The sequence below is a fragment of the Marmota marmota genome, unplaced genomic scaffold (genome assembly GCF_001458135.2).
Source record: "Marmota marmota marmota unplaced genomic scaffold, marMar, whole genome shotgun sequence".
NCBI lineage: Eukaryota > Metazoa > Chordata > Mammalia > Rodentia > Sciuridae > Marmota > Marmota marmota.
This window is the reverse complement of record NW_026000016.1, coordinates 47,189,620-47,210,937: the sequence shown is the minus strand read 5'-3', so window position 1 is coordinate 47,210,937 and position 21,318 is coordinate 47,189,620. Positions and strand designations below refer to the sequence as shown.

Sequence of the window (21,318 nt, the reverse complement as noted above, 5' to 3'; positions counted from 1 at the left end):
GTGTGTATACATACACACATAATACATATATCTATATCTATATATCTATATCTATATATATATAACTGATCTTTAAGATCATGCTGCATGATCTTTAAGGCCATGCTGCATGGATCTTACAGGTAGCCTCTTGAGCAGAGAGATCTTGGCTGCATGGGCCACCCATATGGATAAGCCTGTCTGAGAGAAAGATGGTTTACTGTAACACAATCTGGCCTTTGAATGGTTTTTCTGGATTATTATGAAATCTTGAAGTTGAAGTTGGTCTGTCAGGGATAAAGTGTGTGAAAGAGATTCTGTATGTATAAGGATTTATGCAGTTGCCTGCTAAGAGGTCTGAACTGTCAGGAACTAAGTTGAAGGTGCCAAAAGACACTGCCTCTGGTGTGCGAGGATAGCAGGACACCAGAACAAAGGGTTTAAAAACGTAAATCTTTTAAAACCAGTGCTGGCACTCCTAGTACTGTCTCTCAGCCTGGCCCAGGCAGCTGCAGATATCTCTCTGTGGGTCAAGGACACCAGTCCTAAACTGGAGGGAAAAATCCCAGACAAGCTCTCTGCCTGGGCTGTAGAAAAATGGCCAAGAAAAATGTGGCCTCTGCCCTGCCTTTCAGCCCCTTTTGCCCCTGGGCTAGGGGGAGTGTGGAGGCTGCTGGCCACAAAAAATGTCAGTTTATGACCTGGGGACAAGAATAGTCTACCCTTTTAAGATCTGACAGGACACCCCATTTGGCCAGGGGATATTCATTACTGGGGCAAAGCAATTCTTGCTGTAATAGTATCCCATTAAACTAGATGCCTGGGGGAACAGGCAGAATAAATAACTGCACCCGGAAAAGAAAAAGACTGAAACTAAAACCAACCTGTGTTTTGTAGGCAGCCTCTGAAAAGGGATCTTCAAGGAAGCCTAAAGGATGGAAAGGGCCTCCTCTGTTGCATATCAATATGCCTAGTATAAGAAAAAGACCCCAAAGAGACTCTGGGTACAATTGACAGTGGGGAACTCATTTAAAGTTCGTGGCATTGTGATAATGGCAATAGAGACAAGTCAGGCTCAAAAGTATCCTGTGTTCCAACCCCTTAAATGCAACCTGGGAGAAGAAAGTTAAGGCACAGTTTGTGTACATGCTGAATTGTCCAACCCTCTCCTGGGATGGAATTTGTTGTGTAAATTAAATTCACAGAAAACATTCATAAAGTCTGTTTCAGAATATGAATTTAAGAAATAGTCTGAAGCTAGAAAAGGTAAAAGAAAGTTATAGATATGGAAATATATTTTAGTCTGGAAAAAGATATTTCTAGATGAAAAAGTATTCTGTCTGGTAAAGTAATATTCTTGGGCTAAAGTCCAAGATGAAAGTGGGCAAAACTAAGGATCTAAAGTAGTTGTGAATGATTAAGTTACAGAAGGTTTGTAGAAGGTAGATCTCAAAAAACTTGTTTTTGATTAAATTGGTTATAATTAGCACAAAGTTCTTTGAACTTTAATGTACTGATATGAAGCAAAGTTTGAAACATTAATTTACTCTTATCTATGGATAATTTTTGTGTATTTTTTCAGTTTTATTACTTGAGGAAACTAAGTCTTAAAGGAATTGGGGTTTGAACCTGTTTTAAATGATTGCTTTGTAACTGATTAAACAAACAACTGTTATTTAAGTTATAACAATATAGTTGATACCCAGCATATTTGTGACTAGGTACACATAGGCATCTGAGAATTATCTAAGTCTTGGCTAAGTGTTACGTAAAAGTGTATAAAATGGAAGTTTATGTAAGGTTACTGGAAAGATAATCAAATAAGTGCTCTCTTTTATATATTGTATCTGACATAGAAGGGCCACACTGTCATTTGAAGACCTGTTTTATATTTGTTTGCTTTGACTAAGCCAATTTCTTCTCATTAACACTGTTTCCTAAATGTATAAGAGATTTAAGTCTATCCTTTGATTTTTGTTAACCCATTCAGACCTGTGATTATTGTTACCATACACTCTGGATTCTAAATTGTACTTTAAAAGTTAAACTTATTTGGGGCTGGGGTTGTAGCTCAGTGGTTGAGTGCTTGCCTCACATGCATGAGGCACTGGGTTCAATCCTCAGCACCAAATAAATAAATAAATAAATAAAACAAAGATATTAAAAAAAAAGCTAGATTGCTAGCTTTAAAAAAAATAAAGATAAACTTAGTTAAATGTAAAGCTTTGGAGAGCACTTTGCCAAGTTGGTGTTCTCCAAAACAAAATTAGGTATAGCAGAAGTCTCAGTTTTGCATGGAAATAACATTCAGTTGGCATTTATTCATGTATTTGATGTTTTTTTAGCTGGATTAAATAACCTGTTGTCAATAAGTTATATACACAATTTTGCTACTTTTCACACTGGAATTGGAATTTAAAAGTATTTTTGGAAAGTATTAAGGAAAGCCTGATCTGTTTAAAGGTGATATGTGAAAACATGGAAACATTCTGTCACTTTTTTTCACAAAAACAAAGTTAAAAATCTCTCTTCACCTGTCTTTGATTCAAGTTTCAGGTATAATGTTGTGCTATGAAGAGCCTCACCTTACCTGAGATAAGGCTCTGCCTCCCAGCTTATTCCATGTTAGAATGACTCCAAAATAGGCTAGATTTCAGCTTATTTAAAGTTGTGATCAAAAGATTGATTTTCTTGTAAATGTTGGGTGTGTGGGAGACCTTGCCTTTTGGTTTTATTTTCCCCAGAACATCACGTAATCCCTTATTCCTCCCCCTCCTCTCTGAAGGGTGCCAAGCCGAAGGGCTCCAAAGTCAAGTTCTCTTGAGCCATCCCTGCGGGACACCCTGCTGCTCTCTTTCTCTCCTTTTCTTCCCCTCCCAGCGGCCCCCCAATACAATCTCTTGGTTGAATTTCCATCTCGGATGAGTCACTCGCCTTTCATTGGTGCTGTGACTCGGATGGGGCTCCCCTGCCTTTAAGCAGGACCACCATCCTGCCAGAGATCACCACCTGAGCAGAGACCAACCTGTGCCCGTCTTCTCAATCATCTCCTTTGCATCCACCATTGGCCTAAGAATTGGTGAGCCCCCTCTCTGGACTCCTAAACCCGCCGAGGCACCATAATAGGGAGCAGACCGTTGATTGTCCAGCAGCCCCTGTGGTGTCTCGTGGGGAGGAATACACCCCACCCAGACCTTCACAGTCGCAGTGGTCCTCTTGGAGTCCTCCCCTTCCAACAGGCTTGAAAACTGGCAAGCCCCTCCCCTCCTCCAGCTTGGGTCTCCTGCTTCCCCATCTCATTCTGAAAAGCCTGGTGTGACAACCAAATCCTTGGCCTCAGGTCTCCTTTTGATATTTGGCTCGAGTGGGATGCCTCTCCAGTCAACATATCATACCCTTCCTCATAGCCCCATGGGGGGTGCCTCCTCCCTGCTGGCTGACTCCCCTCTCAAGTGCCTCCTCCACAATTTGGACACCCTCAGCCTGACCCCGAGATCAAACCCAAAAAATTGATAAAATTCTCTACTCAGGATTTCATAGACCTACAAATCTTACTAACCTTTTACATGAATTTGATCTGTTTTTCACTGATAAGATTATGAATTACAGACCTCATGGTTTTTGTAGACTGGCCGAAATACTAATTGTTTTGTGCTCATTGTTTACAAAAAAAGTAATGCTTTGTTATCTTTATCATTGTCTTAGTATGATCCCTGCCCTATGTATGCCTTGTCCGGTCACCTGCCATCTGCCACTGTGGACCTCTGGACTGTTCTGATGCTGAATGCCCTTCACTGTCCATGCTTCACCTGATGGAGAACAAGGACTTTGGGTTACTTCTCCCAACTTTGCCCCCTTTGCAGAAAGTAGCTTGGAGATGTCGTCACCCACTTTCCATAGAAATGGAATGTAGAAATTGACAGTGGGGAATTGTAACAGGGGTTCACTTAACGTTTTGACTATATCCCTTGTGGCTTTGAAACTTACATGTTTGTTTTTTCTTTTTCCCAATCTTCTTTTCCCTAAACTTATTCCTGATCTCTCCTCCCTAATCTCATTTTCTCTGAATCACTTCTATAAAAGCCCCCTGTTCCTGCGGATGGTCAGAATCACAGCTTTTGGGACAGGAGTCCCTTGTGTTTCTCCTTTGTTTTTAATGGATTGGCACTGGGGACAAGGACTGAGCTTTCAGCAACATTACCACTGAGCCAAGAAACCTGCAAAACCAAATTGGCAGATACCCTAATTCGTTTAGGACTACGGAATGAGCCAGGCACTGTGGCACACATCTGTGATTCCAGAGACTCTGGAGAAGGAGGTGGAGGATCATAAGTTGGAGGACAGTGTGAGCAATCTCTAAATTAATTAATTAATTTAAAAAAATGGACTGAGGATATAGCTCAGTGCCTATCAAGGGCCCTGAGTTCAATTCCCAGTATTTGGGGGGGAAAAGATTGAGGAATGGACCAAAGACAGGGGTAGAGGGAGCATTATAACAGGAACTTAGACTCTTCCCTTAGGCCTGCAATGTCTAATGGGTCACTAAAAGCAGGATAAAAAACTTGCATGTCTGTCTGTCTCCATTTTGCATCTGCTTCCTTTGCTCTGAGTCACCTTGGATTCCAGGAACAACAGCTTTGATCAATAAAATCTTGTGATGCATCAAATTATCCCCCAGGAAAATAGATATTTTCTTATCACAGACAAGTCCCCTGTTGAGAAACGCTGAGATAATGATGGACCAGACCATGCCTGACCAAGATCACCTGTTTTGCCACAGTACAAATCCTCTAGCTATGCAACCCCCAACCTTTGTCCTCATTCCCTTCTTTTTTATAAAACCTCAAAGTTCTTGTCAGTTCCTCAAAGACAAGGCTACAGATGTGGGTACCCTTGTCGTCCTGGTTGGCTACACAGTTTAAAGCTCCTTTCTTGCTCTTTACCATTACCATTTCCATTTGCTTTTTGGAGTGAGAGGCTGGACCTGATTTGTTGGTATCCCCATAGTCAGGCCTCTGGCCGAGGACTCTAGTAACAATTTTTGAGTTAACTTTTCTTACAGGGTTAAAGCACAGGGGACTTTCTTATCATGCCCTCTCAGGTTGACTGGGCTGTTGGGTTGGTTGTTATTTCGAAAACTGGCCTATTTCTCAGTTCAGTTTGATGACATGGCATCTAGACAAGTGACTCTCTTCTGGATCCATCTAGTCTATTGGGGCCTAGTACCAGAGCCCAGACCAAAACAATGACCTCCCCTAAGTATCACTTAATATCAGATAGTCAGCAGTTGGGGAAAATTTGGGTGTGAAGAGTAGGGCTGTTGGCCCTGGAATGAGTAAGGAAAGCCTGAAGGGAAACTGATTTAGGGAGAAGGATGAGTTTCTGAGAAACTCATGTGACTCCATTTTTAAAAATAAATAACAGCAGCTTCTCAAGGCCTGTCCTAAGGAAGGGGGTGTGACCCTTATCCTTGGAAAAACCCACAGAGCACTCCTAAGCACCTGCTGAGTTGTTTGTCTGTAAATAACAGGAGAGGTCTGAGGCGCCAGGTGTCCCTGACTCAGTTAGGCTAGGTGAGGACCCATAGCAACCCCCTAGCAACCTCCAATCAGCATGAGACATGGAAAATACCTGGGATGCCAGATGACCCCCCAGTAGTTTATGGTGGTTGCTAACATGTTGGGAAGCCATGTAGTTTAGCACGTACACCCCTCGTGGCCTAAACCAATCAGTTCAAACGAATCCCCCTCTTGTACTGACCAATCACCCCTACCCAACTTGTTCCCGACAGTGAATGTGCTAATCAATGTTAAGAGTTGTTGTTTGACTTTCCCGCGGTATGGAATGATTTGCTGTGTGATGTTGTGACCCATAGAGTATCCCCCCAAAACCTATAAAATCTCACTGAACAAAGGACCAGGACTCACTCCCTGGGACCACTGTGTCGGAAACGGTTGTGAGTCCAGGCTTGAGCTTGCACTAAAGACTCTTGTGTGATTGCATCAGATTCGGCTCCTGGAGGTCTATTGGGGTTCCACGAATCTGGCATAACATTTCTAAGGCAGAAACTGTCAACAATGGCTGTCATTTATACTGTGGCATGTTAACATGCCCCATCCTCATGCTGGGGACTGAACCAGGTATATTCTACCGCTGAGCTACAGCCCAGCCTTTTATTTTTTTGAGACAAGGTTTCACTAAGTATAAACACCTTCCAGGTATTTCAGAGGCCCAGAAGGACGTTTTTGTTTGGATAGGATCTTGACCTACTGCTGAAGAGTTTAGCAGTTAGCAGTCCCTAACACACCTATTTGCTTGTGGGGCTCAGTTGGTTAAATTAAATTAATTAATTTATTAAAGTTTATTTTAGGTACCTGGGATTGAACCCAGGGGCACTTAGCCACTGAGCCCCAATCCCAGCCCTTTTTATTTTTTATTTTGAGACAGGGTCTCCCTAAATTGCTTCGGGCCTCACTAAATTGCTGGGGTTGGCTTTGAACTTTTGATTCTCCTGCCTCAGCCTCCAGAGCCTCTGGGATTGCAGCTGTGCACCTTTACGTGCAGCAGTTGGTAGATTTTAGTGGAATCCCTTCTATCTTTCTATAGCCACAGGTTTATTCAGAAACTGACTCATCCCCCAAAACAGAGGGAGCAGGAACTCTAACCCCACTAAGATTTAAGACTATAATAATATGTCTGAGCAGTGCATGGAGTCACAGGCCTGTACTCTTAGCTATTTAGGAGGCTGAGACAGAAAGATCTCCAGTTTGAGACCAGCCTGGGCAACTTAGAGAGACCTCGTCTCCAAATTTTAGAAAAGTGCTGGGGAAGTAGCTCAGTAGTAGAGCACCCCTGGGTTAAATTCCCAGTACTCGGGGGCGGGGAGTGGGGAAGCAAGCTCTGTCTGATGGATTGGGAATACTCAGCCAAAGTTTGATTTCAGGAAGACAAGCTGGTTCCCAATGGGATTAATGGCTTTTGGGATCACTGAATGAGACTCCCTTCAAAGGCCTAAGAAGGAGGCCCTTTTACAGTGCATAGTGCGTCCTGAGGGTGGAGTTGAGATGGAGGCAGAAGGTGGCAACTCTAGAGTGCATGTGTATGAAGTGACTGTGCTCTACCACATGGAGACCAGACTGCTTTACAGGGGACAGCCTGACTGGGCTGAATGAAGATTGAGTGTGTTCTCTCTCATTTCACAAGTGTCAATGTCTACAGAGGCCCAAACTAAGGCCTTTAGTAGTCAGTAAAGTAGTTTTATTCCTTCAGGACTTCTGGAGTTTGAGGTAAAATATTGATACTAACTGGGCGCAGTGGTGCATGCCTGTTAATTCCAGCAGTTCAGGAGGCTGAAGCAGGAGGATCCCAAGTTCAAAGCCAGCCTCAGTAACTTATCGAGGCCTTAAGCAATTTAGTAAGATCTTGCCTCAAAATAAAAAATAAAAAGGGCTGGAGATGTGGATTAGTAGTTATAAGCCCCCCTGGTTCAATCCCCAGTACTAAAAAAAACCCCACTAATTCTGTGACAGGTTTCCAGCTCTATTGAGCAGTGAATATATGTTTCCATATATTCCATATATTGTAAGTAATGCCAGCAGGTGTCTGGTTGCCCATGGCTGGGGAAGAGGCCAGAAGGCATAAGTGACTTGGTTAGAGTGTTATCTGAAAGGCTATTAAGGACTAGGAATTTTAGGGTAAAGCTCAGGCCACCAAAGTATAAGCAGTAACCAGGGCTAATCATGGACATACTGTTATCATGGAGATTCCCCAAAACAAGAGAAGAAAGTAACCCCAGAAAAGACTGCAACTTCTTATTAGTCCAGCAAGTAGTGTTTAGCAATGCTTGGAATCTTGTTAGAAGTGCAAACTCAGAGCCAACCTCAGACCTACTATGTCAAAAATACTGGGGTGTGTGTGTGTGTGTGTGGGTGTGTGTGTGTATGTGTGTTGTGTGTGTTTTGCTGGGAAAGGAGGATGGAGACAGCACCAGGTCAAGCATGTTCTGTGAGCCACAGAAGACTGGGCAGGGTTTTATTCTAGTTGCAGCAGGAAGCCATTTAAGGGTTTTAAGCAAGATCTGATTTTTGCTTTAAAAATTACAGTCAGTATATTGTCTGTACATTCTCCCATCATTCGTCACACGGCAGCCACAGTGGCCTTCTTTCAGTTCTTTGAACACACTGAGACCCTGGCTGCCTCTGAGCTTTTGTACTTGTGGCTCCTTCTGGAATGTTCTTCCCTAGTAGTTCACCTGGCCAGCTCCTTTTCAGGCCTCACTCATGGCATGGGCCACTCAGAGGCCCTTTCTGTCCATTCTAACAGGTCTTCCCCATTGTCCCTACCTCATGATCCTGTTCATTTCATTTCCCTCGGAGCACTACAGCTCTTGTCCCAGTGTGTTAATTATTACCCTATTTGTTCTTATCTGCCTGCCCACTTGATTGCATTCTCTTGAGGACAGAGTTGTTTTCTGTCTTATTCATGGTTATGTATCTAGGACCCAGACAAGTTTTTAGCACACCATGCGTTCTCTTTAAAGATGGAGATGCTGGGGGCTGGGGATATAGCTCAGTTGGTAGAGTGATTGCCTCTCAGGCACAAGGTCTTGGGTTCACTCCCCAGCACCACAGGGGAAAAAAAAAAAAAGAGAGAGATGGAGATGGTGTCTTCAGTCCTACCTATGGGCTCCAACACAGGAAGTCGAGTGAAGAAGAGCCAGCAAAGAAGACTAACTACAGTAAGGGTTGGGGTTGTAGCTCAGTGGTAAAGTGCTTGCCTAGCATTAGTGAGGCCCTGGGTTTGATTCTCAGCACCACATTAAAAACAAACAGTAATTTGAGGAATATATATTTTTTTGTTTTGTTTTGTTTTTGGTACCAGAGATTGAACTCAGGGGCACTCAACCATTCAAGCCACATCCCTAGCCTTTTTTCAGTTGTATATGGACACAATGTCTATTTATTTTTATGTGGTACTGAGGATCGAACCCAGTGCCTCACTCATGTTAGGCAAGCGCTCTACCACTGAGCTACAACTTCAGCCCCCCCACCTTTTTTTGTACTTTATTTAGAGAAGTGTTCTTGCTGAGTTGCTTAGGGCCTCACTAAGTTGCTGAGGCTGGCTTTGAACTCATGATCTTCCTGCCTCAGCCTCCTGACCCACAGGAATAGCAAATGTATGCCACCACCCCTGGCATTGAGGAATATTTCTTTTTTTTTTTTTTAATTTTTATTGTTGGTTGTTCAAAACATTACATATTTCTTGATATATCATATTTCACACTTTGATTCAAGTGGGTTATGAACTCCCATTTTTACCCCGTATACAGATTGCAGAATCACATCAGTTACACATCCATTGATTTACATATTGCCATACTAGTGTCTGTTGTATTCTGCTGCCTTTCCTATCCTCTACTATCCCCCGAGGAATATTTCTTGAGAATGTGCAACTTTCTTTTTTCTCCTTAAAGTATTTTTCACTAATTTTGTATTCATCAGTAGATTTGCCTGTAGCAATCATTTTGTGGTATCTTAATGGAGATTTTTCTATTTCCTTCATTCTACATATATTATTTAGAACTCACCTATAAAGAAAATGTATCCCTTTCCTCCAATTTATTTATTCCACCTTGTCATGCATTCATGGATATGTATTTTGTTCTTTGGATTATTAGTCAGTGTTTTTTGGTGGGGAGGGTACCAGGGATTGAACTCAGTCAGTATTATAATTTTTTTATTTTTCTTGCTCAAATTGTTCTCGCTTTGTCTTTGGGAGCTCTTTTAGTTGGATCTTTTGGTTTTTTTCCCCCCTTGGTAATGAGGATTGTACCAAGGGGTACCCCATCACTGAGCTATACACCCAACCCTTTTTATTTGAGATAGGGTCTTGTTAAGTTGCCCAGGCTGGCCTGGAACTTGCAATCCTCCAGAGTCTCTGGGATTTTAGACATGTGCTACCAATATGCCTGCCAGGTGCATTTTTTTTTTGACATGTGGTCATCTCTTCCCTCTCTCTCTCTCTTCCGCTCCTTTTCTGTAAGATACGTAAGCTCATTCTGCATTTTCTCCATCTCAGCCCTAGAACTAGCCATTTCTCCAAGGAACTTGGGTTCCTTTTGTTGGAGAATAGCATTTTGAAACTAAGATCTGGGTGCTGAGTGTGGTCATCGTTGCTGGGGTGTCATTACTTCTTGGTCCTCTTAATGGACAATACTAGGAAGCATATGTTTGTATACGCTTATGTATACATATTTATTTCTTTGTATACTTATTAAAATAAACAAGCGTTCAAGCTGTATTGCCAACTCTAATGCAACCTCACAGGGTCCCTCCTAGCTTTCCCTACCTCATTGTCATTTCTTTCTGGGCCAGTGAGAAACCTCTCTTTCTTTATCAACAGTAGATTTATTTATCTGTACAACCCTAGTATACAAAGTAGTTTCAGAATTGCCAACCCCGTATCTGTGCAAGACAATTTGCCAACAATACTGCACTGTTTGTATACAGTTCTTTCTTATTTTAATCTTATAAATTTTAAGCCAAAACATTGCTTTCCAAGTTTAAGTTTAGTTTTTTTTTTTAATCCCTCACTCCCTTCAATGAGGCTATGTTATACATTTGTTATACAACTAAATTCGTTTGTCATATTCTGAGTTTTCAGGATAGCCTGATTATCTTTTTTATATTCACATAAATAAAAGTCCCTCTTCATGGTATGTGCTTCTTTGTGTTTTGATAAATGTATACAGTTATAAACCCGCCACCAAAGTACCATGTAGAACAGTCTGTCACTCAAAGATTCCCTTGTGCAGGTCCTCATAGTGAGCGCCTCCTTTCTTCACACTGACATATTTTCCATTCCTATTTTTTTGCCTTTTTCTGAATGTCTTACAAATATGTAACTCTTTAAGTCTAAGCCTCTTTCACTTAGCAAAATGCATTTAAGAGCATGTTGTTATTTGAACCAATGGTTCATTCCTTTTTCCTGCTGAGTATGGACAGGCTCATAGCCACTCATGGATTGAATATCCACAATTGGTTTATCCATTCTTCTGTGGAAGCACATCTGGATTATTTCTAGTTTTTTGGGCAATTATTAATGAAACTGCTATTAAACAGTCTTGTGTAGGTTGTTGTGTGAGTGTAAGATTCCAGTTGACTTGGGTCAGTTTCTGGTAGTGAAATGGCTGCCTCCCATATTTAGATCCTTATAAGAAACCGCCATACAGTTTTTCAAAATAGCTGCTATGCTTTGCCATCCCATTGGTGACAATGAGAATTCCCGTTGTTTTGCATCCTCACCAGCATTTTGTTGTCTATACTTTTTTAAACAACTTCTCCTTTCCTTAGGTCTCTGCCTGGATCACAAAATAATCTACACCCTTGCCACCTGCTGGTATTGGTGCAGGTGATTAGCCCTCTTCCTCTGGGTGCTAAGTACTCTCTTCTTCTATTTCCCAACAGTCGGGAAGGGCAGCTCCAGCAGACATTCTTAGGCTGGCCTGAGAGACAACAGCACTTTGCTGGAGAAGCATTCCTTCCTGGATTTCCCAAACCTTTGCCTTCGGGCAGCCTTTGAGCTTCTTGCTCCTTTCAGCCTCTGGCTAATCTAACCAAGGGAATCCACTGACGTTCGAGGGTGGTCAAGGGTCTTCACTAGAGACTCTTCAGCGGCTGAGGAGCCAACAGGATAGACCACTTTGTGTGGCTTTCCAGCTGGGCAACGGGGTATTCATTCATCAGGAGGGAGCTGAGCACCAGGCCCCTGCTCCCTGTCTCTGCCTCCTAACTTGGCAGGTAGCACATTCTCATAGTCATGAGTGTCTTCGTGTGACATTTCTTCTTCATGTTTCATCTGACAGTCCTCACTCAGTGGGGATACACAGTGCCCTGAAGATAGGGAATTCCTTGTGAGAGGATGGATGTCAGTCCCCGGGCCATCTGTCTTTCCCTCTTCATGGTCTGTGTTTGAAGATGTCACTTCTTCTTCAGTTTGCTGCTGGCTTCCCTTGGGATCTGCTGGTGGGACATTCTCATAATCTCTGCAGCATTGAAAAGCCACCCAGGGCAACTCCTCTTGGATGTCCTCGAGATCCAAACCTGTCATGTTGACATAGTCATTTGAGGTCTGAGAAGAATCCTCCCCATCACTGAGTGGATCGCTGTGCTTAGTTCCTGGAACCCAAAAGCTGGTACAGTCACTGGCATCCCCACAGCCCTTGTGTCTTTTCTCAGTTAAGTCCGACTGCTGGGCGCTTGAAAGAACAAGGAGACTTTCAGGCAGGCTGTTGTTAGGAGTTAGAGTCTCAGCCATCTCTTCTGCTGTGGGGACATTGACATAATCATTTGAATCCTCTGAAGAAGTGCTCGAGACATCCCTGGAAGCTCTGACATTGACGTAGTGTGTCGACGGAGTGACGTTCCTGCACACCTGGGGCACCGTTGCATTGTCGTAGACACCAACTGCATATCCCATGGTGTGGATATGGGCTGTGTGCATCTGGAGGGTGCTCTCTGCTTGGGAGGGCTGTGAAGAAGAAGAGAAAGTGACAGGATGGAAGCAGAAATGTGGACAATGTCTCTCTTCTTCCCTGTGCACCACTTACTAGTGCCACCTGGTTCCTTCATTCAGTCCTCTATGTGGGGTCTCAGACCACAAGGCTCTAGCTGTCAGACAGGTATGAATGACGTGGACTGAGTTTAAGAGGCGCAATCATGTAAATGGGATGACAGGCTGCAACTGGCTTTTGGCCACAGCGTGGGGGTTCAGTGGGGCGTGGGGAGGAAGTGTCATAAACTAGAGAGAGCCTGTGTCCCCAGATCACACTGAGAAGCAATATGGCACAGGGACTAAAGGCAAAGGCTCAGATTGGTCCTGAGTGAGTCCAATCTCTTCACCTTATCTCTCTGCCTTTATTCTCTAATTTGTCAAATGAGGATCATCATTGTATCAACTTCATAAAGGTTTTTGTGAGAGATAAAAGGATCAGTACATATAAGGTGCTTAGAATAGCACACCGACGACACCAAGAAATGCTTGCTATTATTTCTAAAGGGACACTGGTGCACAGCTCCAGCTGCTCATTGCCATTTAGGGATCCTGGTCTGATGTTTCCAGAATTTCTGAATTTTCAAGAAAAGTTGGATATCTGGATTTTTCGATCTGTAATGCCTTCAATATTCACATGTCGGTAACTCATTCAGCGTGTTCTTCAAACACTACAGAGTACAAACCAAACATATTTGTGGGCCTAAGACAGTTTGAGTCACACAGCCTGGTGGCACACGCCTGTAATCCCAGAGACTCAGGAGGCTGAGGCGGGTTCAGCAATTTAGTGGAAGAATTAGAGGAATTTAGCAATTAGTGAAGCATTAAGCAACTCAGTGAGACCCTGTCTCTAAATAAAATACGAAATAGGGCCTGGGATGTGACTCTGTGGTCGAGTNTGGCGGTTAGTTATCACTAGTTAGTTATCACAGAAGCAGGTTCCTGATAAAAGGATGAATACTTCCCCCTTCTCTCTCTACCCCATCCACTGTAATTCATATTTCTCCTTGTTTATTTTCCCATTCCCCTCACAACCTCTTATATGTAATTTTGTATAACAATGAGGGTCTCCCTCCATTACCATGCAATTTCCCTTTTCTCTCCCTTTCCATCCCACCTCATGTATCTGTTTAATGTTAATCTTTTCTTCCTGCTCTTCCTCCCTGCTCTGTTCTTAGTTGCTCTCATTATATCAAAGAAGACATTTGGTATTTGTTTTTTAGGGATTGGCTAGCTTCACTAAGCATAATCTGCTCTAGTGCCATCCATTTCCCTGCAAATTCTATGATTTTGTCATTTTTTAGTGCTGCGTAATACTCCATGGTGTATAAATGCCACATTTTTTTAATCCATTCATCTATTGAAGGGCATCTGGGTTGGTTCCACAGTCTAACAATTGTGAATTGTGCTGCTATGAACATCGATGTAGCAGTATCTCTCTTTTCTTTCCCTCATCATGTTATAACAAGCAAGAAGGCCCTCACCAGATGCAGTCCCTTGATTTTGGACTTTGCAGTCTCCAGAAGGGCAAAACAAATAAACTTCTATCCATTAGAAGTTACCCTAAATGGGGCTGGGGCTGTAGCTCAGTGGCAGAACTCTTGCCTCACATGCGTGAGGCACTGGGTTCGATCCTCAGCACCAAATGAAAAAATAAATAAAATAAAGGCATTCTTTCCATCTACAACTAAAAAAAAAAAAAAAAAAATTAAATTAAAAAAAAATTTACCCCAAATGGACCAAGACTCCTTCATTTGATCAAACACTTTCAACAAGGGCTTCAGGGCTGAATGAATGATTTATGGAGATTTTTGCGTTGAGGATCATGGAGACAATTTGACACAAACCCTAGAAGTAACTCCCAGAGCTGGGTTTTAAGTGTCTTGAGTATCAACAGCGTCATCAGTACTCAAAATGACACCCACCTCTGACTCTCATTTGGATAAGCACATTATCACATTTTTGTTAAAATAGTCAATTTCAGTTCCACATTATGTACTTGAATACTTTTGCCTTTCTTAAAACCCCAAGCACTTGCTCCTGTCTTTCTTAATTTTTCTCCTTGGGCAGTAGGGAGGTCTGCAGCTGGTCATCTCGATTTATTAATAGGCCTGCAAGGTGAGGGCCAGAGGACATGCTGTTTGTCGTGAAACCAGATCCGAGACCTACGACTCATTCCCTTCAGTTCTTCGGCCAGAGACCTGTCATTCTCTCCGGGGGCTTGTCTTTTCACTTGACTTTTTTTTTTTTCCCAGTGCTGGGGATAAAATCAGGGCTTCCCACATGCTCAGCAGGTGCCTTGTCACTGAGCTACACCCCAATCCTTCACTTGACTCTTACCATATGCTCCGGGCTGTCGGAATTTCTGGACAGGAGGCTCTCGGCACTGAACATGCGGATATTCCTTGGCTGATGTCTCCCTGAAATGACAGAGAATGAAACCTGAAGATAGTCAGTCTTCTGTGTGCTTCAGCCCAAACTATCCCTGCGTGGTGGCTGAGCTGGGTTTGTGTGGGACCTGGTATTTCCAGACGGAGCCTGGTGTTCTGTGATGACAGGATCCAACCTGCCAGGCTTCTGTGCTCTGAGACTTGGAGGCCTCCTTGGAAGCTCCTGCAGAGCACTCCCCCATCGCTACCTGAGATGCTGGCTCCAGGGTCTCCCTAGGCAGGTCCTCCCCACACCTGGACACATGCGGCTCTCATCTGCTGCCTTAATGTCAAGAAAAGCCCAAACCCCAAGCCAGGATGATCCTTGCTTCCTTTTTAGAGCTCTCCCGGCCTCCCCTGGAGGTGCAGCTTACAGTCTACCTAGCTCCTTCTTCTCAGTGCTCTCTGAAGCGCTCTCTGGAAGCTTGGAGCAAGTTGCTTCCAGGTGGAGAGAGTCGCATTCTGGGAGCTGAAGTTCAGATATCAGGACTGCACAGATCAGAAGGAAAAACTTACCCAGCTCTTCTTGCCGCTGAGGCAAGAGATCATAAATATTTTTGGCTCGTGGTCTGGGTCGAGGCAGAGTCAATGAGGGCATGGCAGTCACTGGGAGGTAAGGAACCCGCCCTGCAAAGCAAGCAGTGAGAGAGATGGGGATCATGGCACGGGTCAACTGTGAGGACTCTTGGGGACAAGATGCTCCCTGGAAATGTTCCCCACCCCTACCTGGTAGCATAAAATCAATTATCTTTTTAGACTTGAGCCAGAATTTCCATTTGAAATTCTGCCACACTGTCCTCCAGTGCCGTTTGAACTAAAGGAATAGGGGACTCATGGACAGAGGCAGGACGAGGGTGAAACTGGCTGCAGGGGCACTTGAGCCACGTTCTTCTGATCCCAGTGCACTGCAATTGAGGACCAGTGTGCCAGGTAAGGGCAGAGGACTCCTCAGTGCCATGCCAGGCTGGAGGATTAGCCCTACTATGTCTCAACTCAGGATATACAAGGACTCACGCTTCTTCCGTTTGTTCCAGTTCCACAGGATGCAGGCCACTGTGATGAGCAGGAGGACAGCCAGGAGTCCCACTAACCCAGAAAAGATGATGCTGCTCTTGTCGTTATCTCTAGGAGGAAAACCAAGTGCCATGCTCCGGCTGGCTGTGGGATGGTGGGGAGGTGGGTGGAGAAAATGTTTCCTTCAGGAGTTAGAGCTCAAAGATTTGGAACAGGAGCCCAAGCAAGGAAAGCCGAGGTGGAATACACCAAGGGGCAGAAGAGAGGGTCATCTCTGAATAGCGACTACAAGGAGAGGGGACTTGGACATGGCAGACGAGAACCATCCCTTTAGAATGCCTACCAAGTGCTAGAGGTTTGCATGTGCAACTTATTTAGTCTTTAGAACAACCCTATCTTGCTTTGGGGCCAAGGATCCTGAGATTTAGACTTAGGAAAGGTACCTTGTCCGCGATTACATAGGTAGGAAGGCACAGAGGTGCAACGTGAGTCTAGGTCTGCTAGGGTTCAAAGATCTTGCTCTTTCAGCTCTGTCACACTGTCCTCCAAACTTGCAAAATCAAATCCCTCTGCCCCTGTTTCTCCTCATTCCCACTCCTGGGATTCCTGGCTTGCTTGGAGGAGAAGATTACCCAACTCACAATTAGGGAGTGGCTCTGTGACAGAGTCCAACTTGTATGAACTTGAGTAACCCCCAACTTGTGGAGCTGGTCTCCAGGCAACACCCGACTGTTGTGTAGAATTGATCCAATTCGAGTTCTGTGCTACCTTGCAATTCCCTGGCAGGGCCTGAGTCACCCTCTGTTTGCTTGGGTGTTGAAATGCATTCAGATGAGTGCAACCCCAGGCGGCTGTACCTACTGAAACAGGAAGCAGCCAGTGGAGGTTACAGCAGGAATCAGTAACTGAACTGCCACCCCCGAACATTAGAAACCAGATTACTACCAGGAAAGGTTTCTGTCCTCCAAATTCTAAGCTAATAATCCACCTTTCTTTTCTTCCCCTGCCCCACGCTCCTGTCCCCGACCCCCATCACAGTGCTAGCTACTTGCTCCTCCTCCTTTGGTATTTCTCATCTACTGTCATGGTCAGAAACCTTGGTGACTTTTTTTTTTTTAAATACAGGGACACTTAACCACTGAGCCACATTTCCATTTTGTATTTTATTTAAAGACAAGGTCTCATTGAGTTGCTTAGGGCCTCACCATTGCTGAGGCTGACTTTGAACTCACGATCCTCCTACCTCAGCTTCCTGAGCCACTGGGATTACAGGTGTGTGCCACTGCGTCTGGCTCCTTGGTGCCATCCTTGACTGCTCTTTTTCTTTATGCCCTCCTTCTAGTTAACCAGCACATTCTGTCTGCTTTACCTTGGGCATGGGCCTCTACCCCAAACCCAGTTACCTCTTATTCCTCTCCTGCCTCCACCCTGGTCCCAGCCAGCATGAGTTCCACATGGAACTTTGCAATAACCTTCCTAATGGCTGCCCTGGTTTTCCTCTTGGCCCACATCCATCTTCCCCACAGGAGTCGGCATGATCATTGCAAACAATAAGGCAGACCGGGTTCCTTCTCTGCTTGTAGCCCTCCGTGGCTTCCTGTCACCCTTGGAAGAAAGGCTACAGTCCCTGCCCAGTAAGGATTTTATGGCTCCATATAATCTTGCCTCTGCCTACCCTCTGATCCTACTACCTTTCCTCTGATCTTGACCTCCAGGGCTCCTTGCTGTTCCTTCCTATGCAAGACAGAGGACTGTCTCAGATCTCTCTCTCCCTCTCCCAGCTCTCTGCATGGCTTAGTCCCTCACTTCACCCAAGTCTCTTCTGACATGTGAACTCCTCAGTCTTTCCTGGCCACACTTTTACTTGAAATCTCCTTACTCTGTTCTATTTTGTCCTTCAAAGCATTTACGACGGGTTGAGATTATATTAAACATTCACTTGTTTATCTGGTTTTCATCTGACACTCTAAGCTTCAGGAGGTCATGGACTTGTCTGTCCTGGTCACCTGGTGCCTTCAACAGTGCCTAGTACCGAGCAGGAGCCTGATGAATATTTATTAAGTGAAGGAGTGAGTGAAATGGTAAACAAATGAATAGAAAACGTTTTGAGGGTAGTACCGCCATTATGGAAAACAGTATGAAAGTTCTTCAAAAAATTAAAAAGAGAGCGACCCCATGATTCACCAATCCCATTACTGGGTATAGACCCAAAGTAAATGAAGTCAGTACAGCTGCACTCCCACGTTTATTGAGAGGTGTCCACAATCCCACGTTCACTGCAGCATTATCCCAATAGCCAAGATTTGGAATCAATCTAAGTGCACATCAGCAGATGAATGGAGAAAGGGAATGTGATATATATACACCATGGCTACTACTCAGTCTTAGAAAGGGAGAAAATCTTTGTGACTATGTGGATGAACCAGAAGGTTACTAGGTTAAGTGGAATAAGTCAGACACAGAAAGACAAATACTGCATGATCTCACTTATATGTGGAATCTGAAAAAGTTGTACTCATAGAAGCAGGGGCTGTGGAGATGTTGATCAAAGGATACAAAATTTCATTTAGATTGAAGGAATAAGTTCAAGAGCTCTATCATATAACATGGCATTGTTAAAAATAATGTATTGTACCCTTGAACATTACTTCGAGTGGGTTTCAAGTATTATCACAGATACACAAAAAGAAACAGTATGTGAAATAGGGCCTCCATTACTTAGCTCGATTTAGCCATCCCACAATGAATACATATTCTAGATCAACATGTTGTACACAATAAATAGACACAATTTGTATTTGTTGATTAAAAAATAAAAACTAAATTAAAAAAGAAGTCATTTTGGAGGAGTGCTTCAGCCTTGTGACAACTTTTATAAATTCATTCCTCATCAAGGCCCATGTTCACCTGTAAGCGACAGGTTTTGGTTCTGATAATAATATTTGTTTCCCCAATCTAAGCAATTTTAAAATTTATGATCCTGGGTTTTTATTTTTATCATAGCACTGAAATTTATATCTATCAGAGTTGCTAAAGTTTCAACTCCTGATGGACCTTTTATTTTTGTTTGTATGGGACTGAAAGCATTAGCAATGAATTTACAACTGCAGTTAGTTCTGTGAGTTTTTATACTCTAAAGACATATCTCTATTACATTCATTATTACATTGTCTATGTGTGGTTAGGTTGTAGGATCTAAAAACACATCCTTAGGACAATGGGCCTTTTGTTTCTATAGATTGAGGACAGAGATCAGGGTCTCAGAGAGAAGAAAGATCCAACCAGGCCAGGAAATCCAACCAACAATTTCTCTTCACCCCCAACATCTCCTTTTTTTCCTTCCCCCAACTCCGAGCAAATGTTGCTGAGCTTAAGCTTGGTGTTCTTAGTGGACCTGAGCCTGGTCGTGAGGAGCAACAGTACCGCTGGGTTAAAGGATCCTTGGAGTGGACAAGGCTTCTGACTAAAGCAGGGGAAAATGGAGTTCACCACCCCAGATCACTCACCTTTCCTGGCTGCCGAGAATCACCCGTGGAGTGCTGGGCTGCAAGGTACTCTTGCTATCCCGTAGGGTTGAGTTGGTGACATCCATCCTGGGAGAGCCTCTGAGGTGCTCTCTGGCTTCGAAGCCTGTGCCTTTCCTCAGTCATAACAAGCTAGCCAGCATGTCTGCTCCTAGTCCTAAGTTGCTGACTCCCAGGAGAAGAGGTGAACTGGTTCGTGTTTTGAATTTAACCACTCGGTGTATTTTTAGAAAATATAAGAATGACAGAAATCCTAATCTCTGTGTCCTCCAAACGTTCCCCAATACTCAAATTTACTCTCAAGCTTTCCTCTTCCTAAGTCTTTATTCATCAAAATTCTTTGCCATTAAAAAAAAAAGTCTTTGGATTTTCTTTCTTAAGTTTCCAATCTTCTATTCTCGAACTTTCTTTCCCCCCAAAAGACTCCCTGAAATGCCAGGCTGAGTAGATTCAACCTACAAAAACAACAGGTTTGGTTCTACCTGGGGCAGGTGGAGGTGAGCTCTCATCCCGGCGCTGGTGTTCCCAGTGTGAGGCCACTCAGGGAGAACGTCGGCCCCTGCCTTCTGGTACAAACATGAGGGGCTCCGAGGGAGGAACTGCCAAGAGGCCCAGGAAAGGCTCCGTGAGAAACGCGTCATCCTCCACCCGCCAGAACCTCAGAGCAAAAACAGCAAACCACTTTGCCAGATGGAAACACAGAGTCAGCCACAGGAAGCAACATCAACAACGTGCTAATGAGGCACAGGGCACAGGAAATGCTGCTGATCTTCATAAGACAGAAGGAAACCGTCCTCAGCCCGCCGTTCCCTGGGCAGGCTTGCATGTGATTAGAAATGGGGAGGAGAGTTGGGGATGAGATTGTCCACCCTGGGTTCTGAGACACTTAGAGTTTTATAAGCCTCCGGGGTCATGGTGCTTTTTCGTGGAGAGAGAGTACTGGGAGGTGCTTTTAGAGAGAAGTGTGTGTCTCTGGCACCTGCTTCCGTGTGTGGGGGTGAAAGGTACAGAGGAACAGGCTTTAAAAATAGCTTTCCAGGTGATGTTGACAGCTTTGGTCTGTGTTTCATGCTTTGACAATCTCTGCTCTGGGTGCTACCCCCCCAAACAGAGGTGAATCTGGGTTGTCAGGGCCACAGGAGGTCATTTCTTCCACCCCTGCTCCCTCAAGGCCTGTGTCAGAGGCACCTGGCTGCTGACTACCTCCTGCTAGCAGGGCTCTTCTGCAGACCGGTCCCAGGCCCATCTCAGAGGACAGATGGTTCCCCCCCAGGATCTACCTGAAGGGTCCCAAGCTTTGGAGATTGTTCAAAGGGAGAACCTTCTCATCTCCAAAAGTGCTGCATCTTAGGAAGGAATCCCAGTGAGAAGGGGCCTCTGAGACAGCTGTGAGGATGTGAAGAGCCTGTCTGGCCCCGCTTTCCCTAAGCAGGCAGATCCCCAGACGGACGGTTACCACGCCTCTCTCCTGTCCCCTCCCAGGGGTCATCAGGGTCCTCTGCTTCCCTAAGACAACCTGCCCTTCCATGCTCCAGGCTGTCCAGGGCGGGGACATGACTGACAGCCAGGCTCTCCAGGGCACTCGGCCACAGCCTTCCCTCCGAGGAGCCTGACCTGGAAGGAAACAGAGATGACTTGGCCACGGCTGGTTCTAGCTGGTTCTGGGTCTCTCTCTCTTTCCTTCTTCCTTTTTTTTTTTTTTTTTTTGTACTGGGCATTGATCCCAGGGGCGCTTTACCACTGTGCTACATCCCCAGCCCTTGTTACTTTTTATTTTGAGACGGTTCTTGCTAAGTTACTGAGGCTGGTCTTGAAATGGACTT

General features: G+C 44.3%; 1 protein-coding gene across 5 annotated transcripts; it reads right to left on the bottom strand.

Moving 5' to 3' along the window:
- Nucleotides 1-9,786: 9,786 nt before the first annotated feature.
- On the bottom strand, nt 9,787-20,874 carry Lax1 (lymphocyte transmembrane adaptor 1). Of its 5 annotated transcripts, none has more exons than XM_015483878.2 (5): nt 19,478-20,874; nt 15,972-16,081; nt 15,474-15,584; nt 14,869-14,948; nt 9,787-12,507 (listed from the first exon to the last, which is right to left on the bottom strand). In XM_015483878.2, exons 1-5 carry the CDS (start codon nt 19,561-19,563, stop codon nt 11,713-11,715), a joined length of 1,182 nt encoding a protein of 393 aa, XP_015339364.1. In that variant the 5' UTR covers nt 19,564-20,874; the 3' UTR covers nt 9,787-11,712. The 5 variants fall into 5 exon arrangements, with proteins under 5 accessions (XP_015339364.1, XP_048665685.1, XP_048665686.1 ...); XM_048809728.1 differs by having other exon boundaries at nt 15,972-16,115; nt 19,978-20,874; XM_048809729.1 differs by having other exon boundaries at nt 19,978-20,874.
- Between the last annotated feature and the right edge of the window lie 444 nt (nt 20,875-21,318).

Bases quoted from the DNA above. Each gene is read 5' to 3' on its own strand.
- Lax1 (XM_015483878.2), bottom strand. From the start codon at position 19,563: ATGGATGTCACCAACTCAACCCTACGGGATAGCAAGAGTACCTTGCAG. The intron at 15,585-15,971 runs GTGAGTCCTTGT...CTTGCTTTGCAG, and splicing joins CTGGAACAAACGGAAGAAGC to GGCGGGTTCCTTACCTCCCA. The intron at 14,949-15,473 runs GTAAGTTTTTCC...CTGTCATTTCAG, and splicing joins TCAGCGGCAAGAAGAGCTGG to GGAGACATCAGCCAAGGAAT.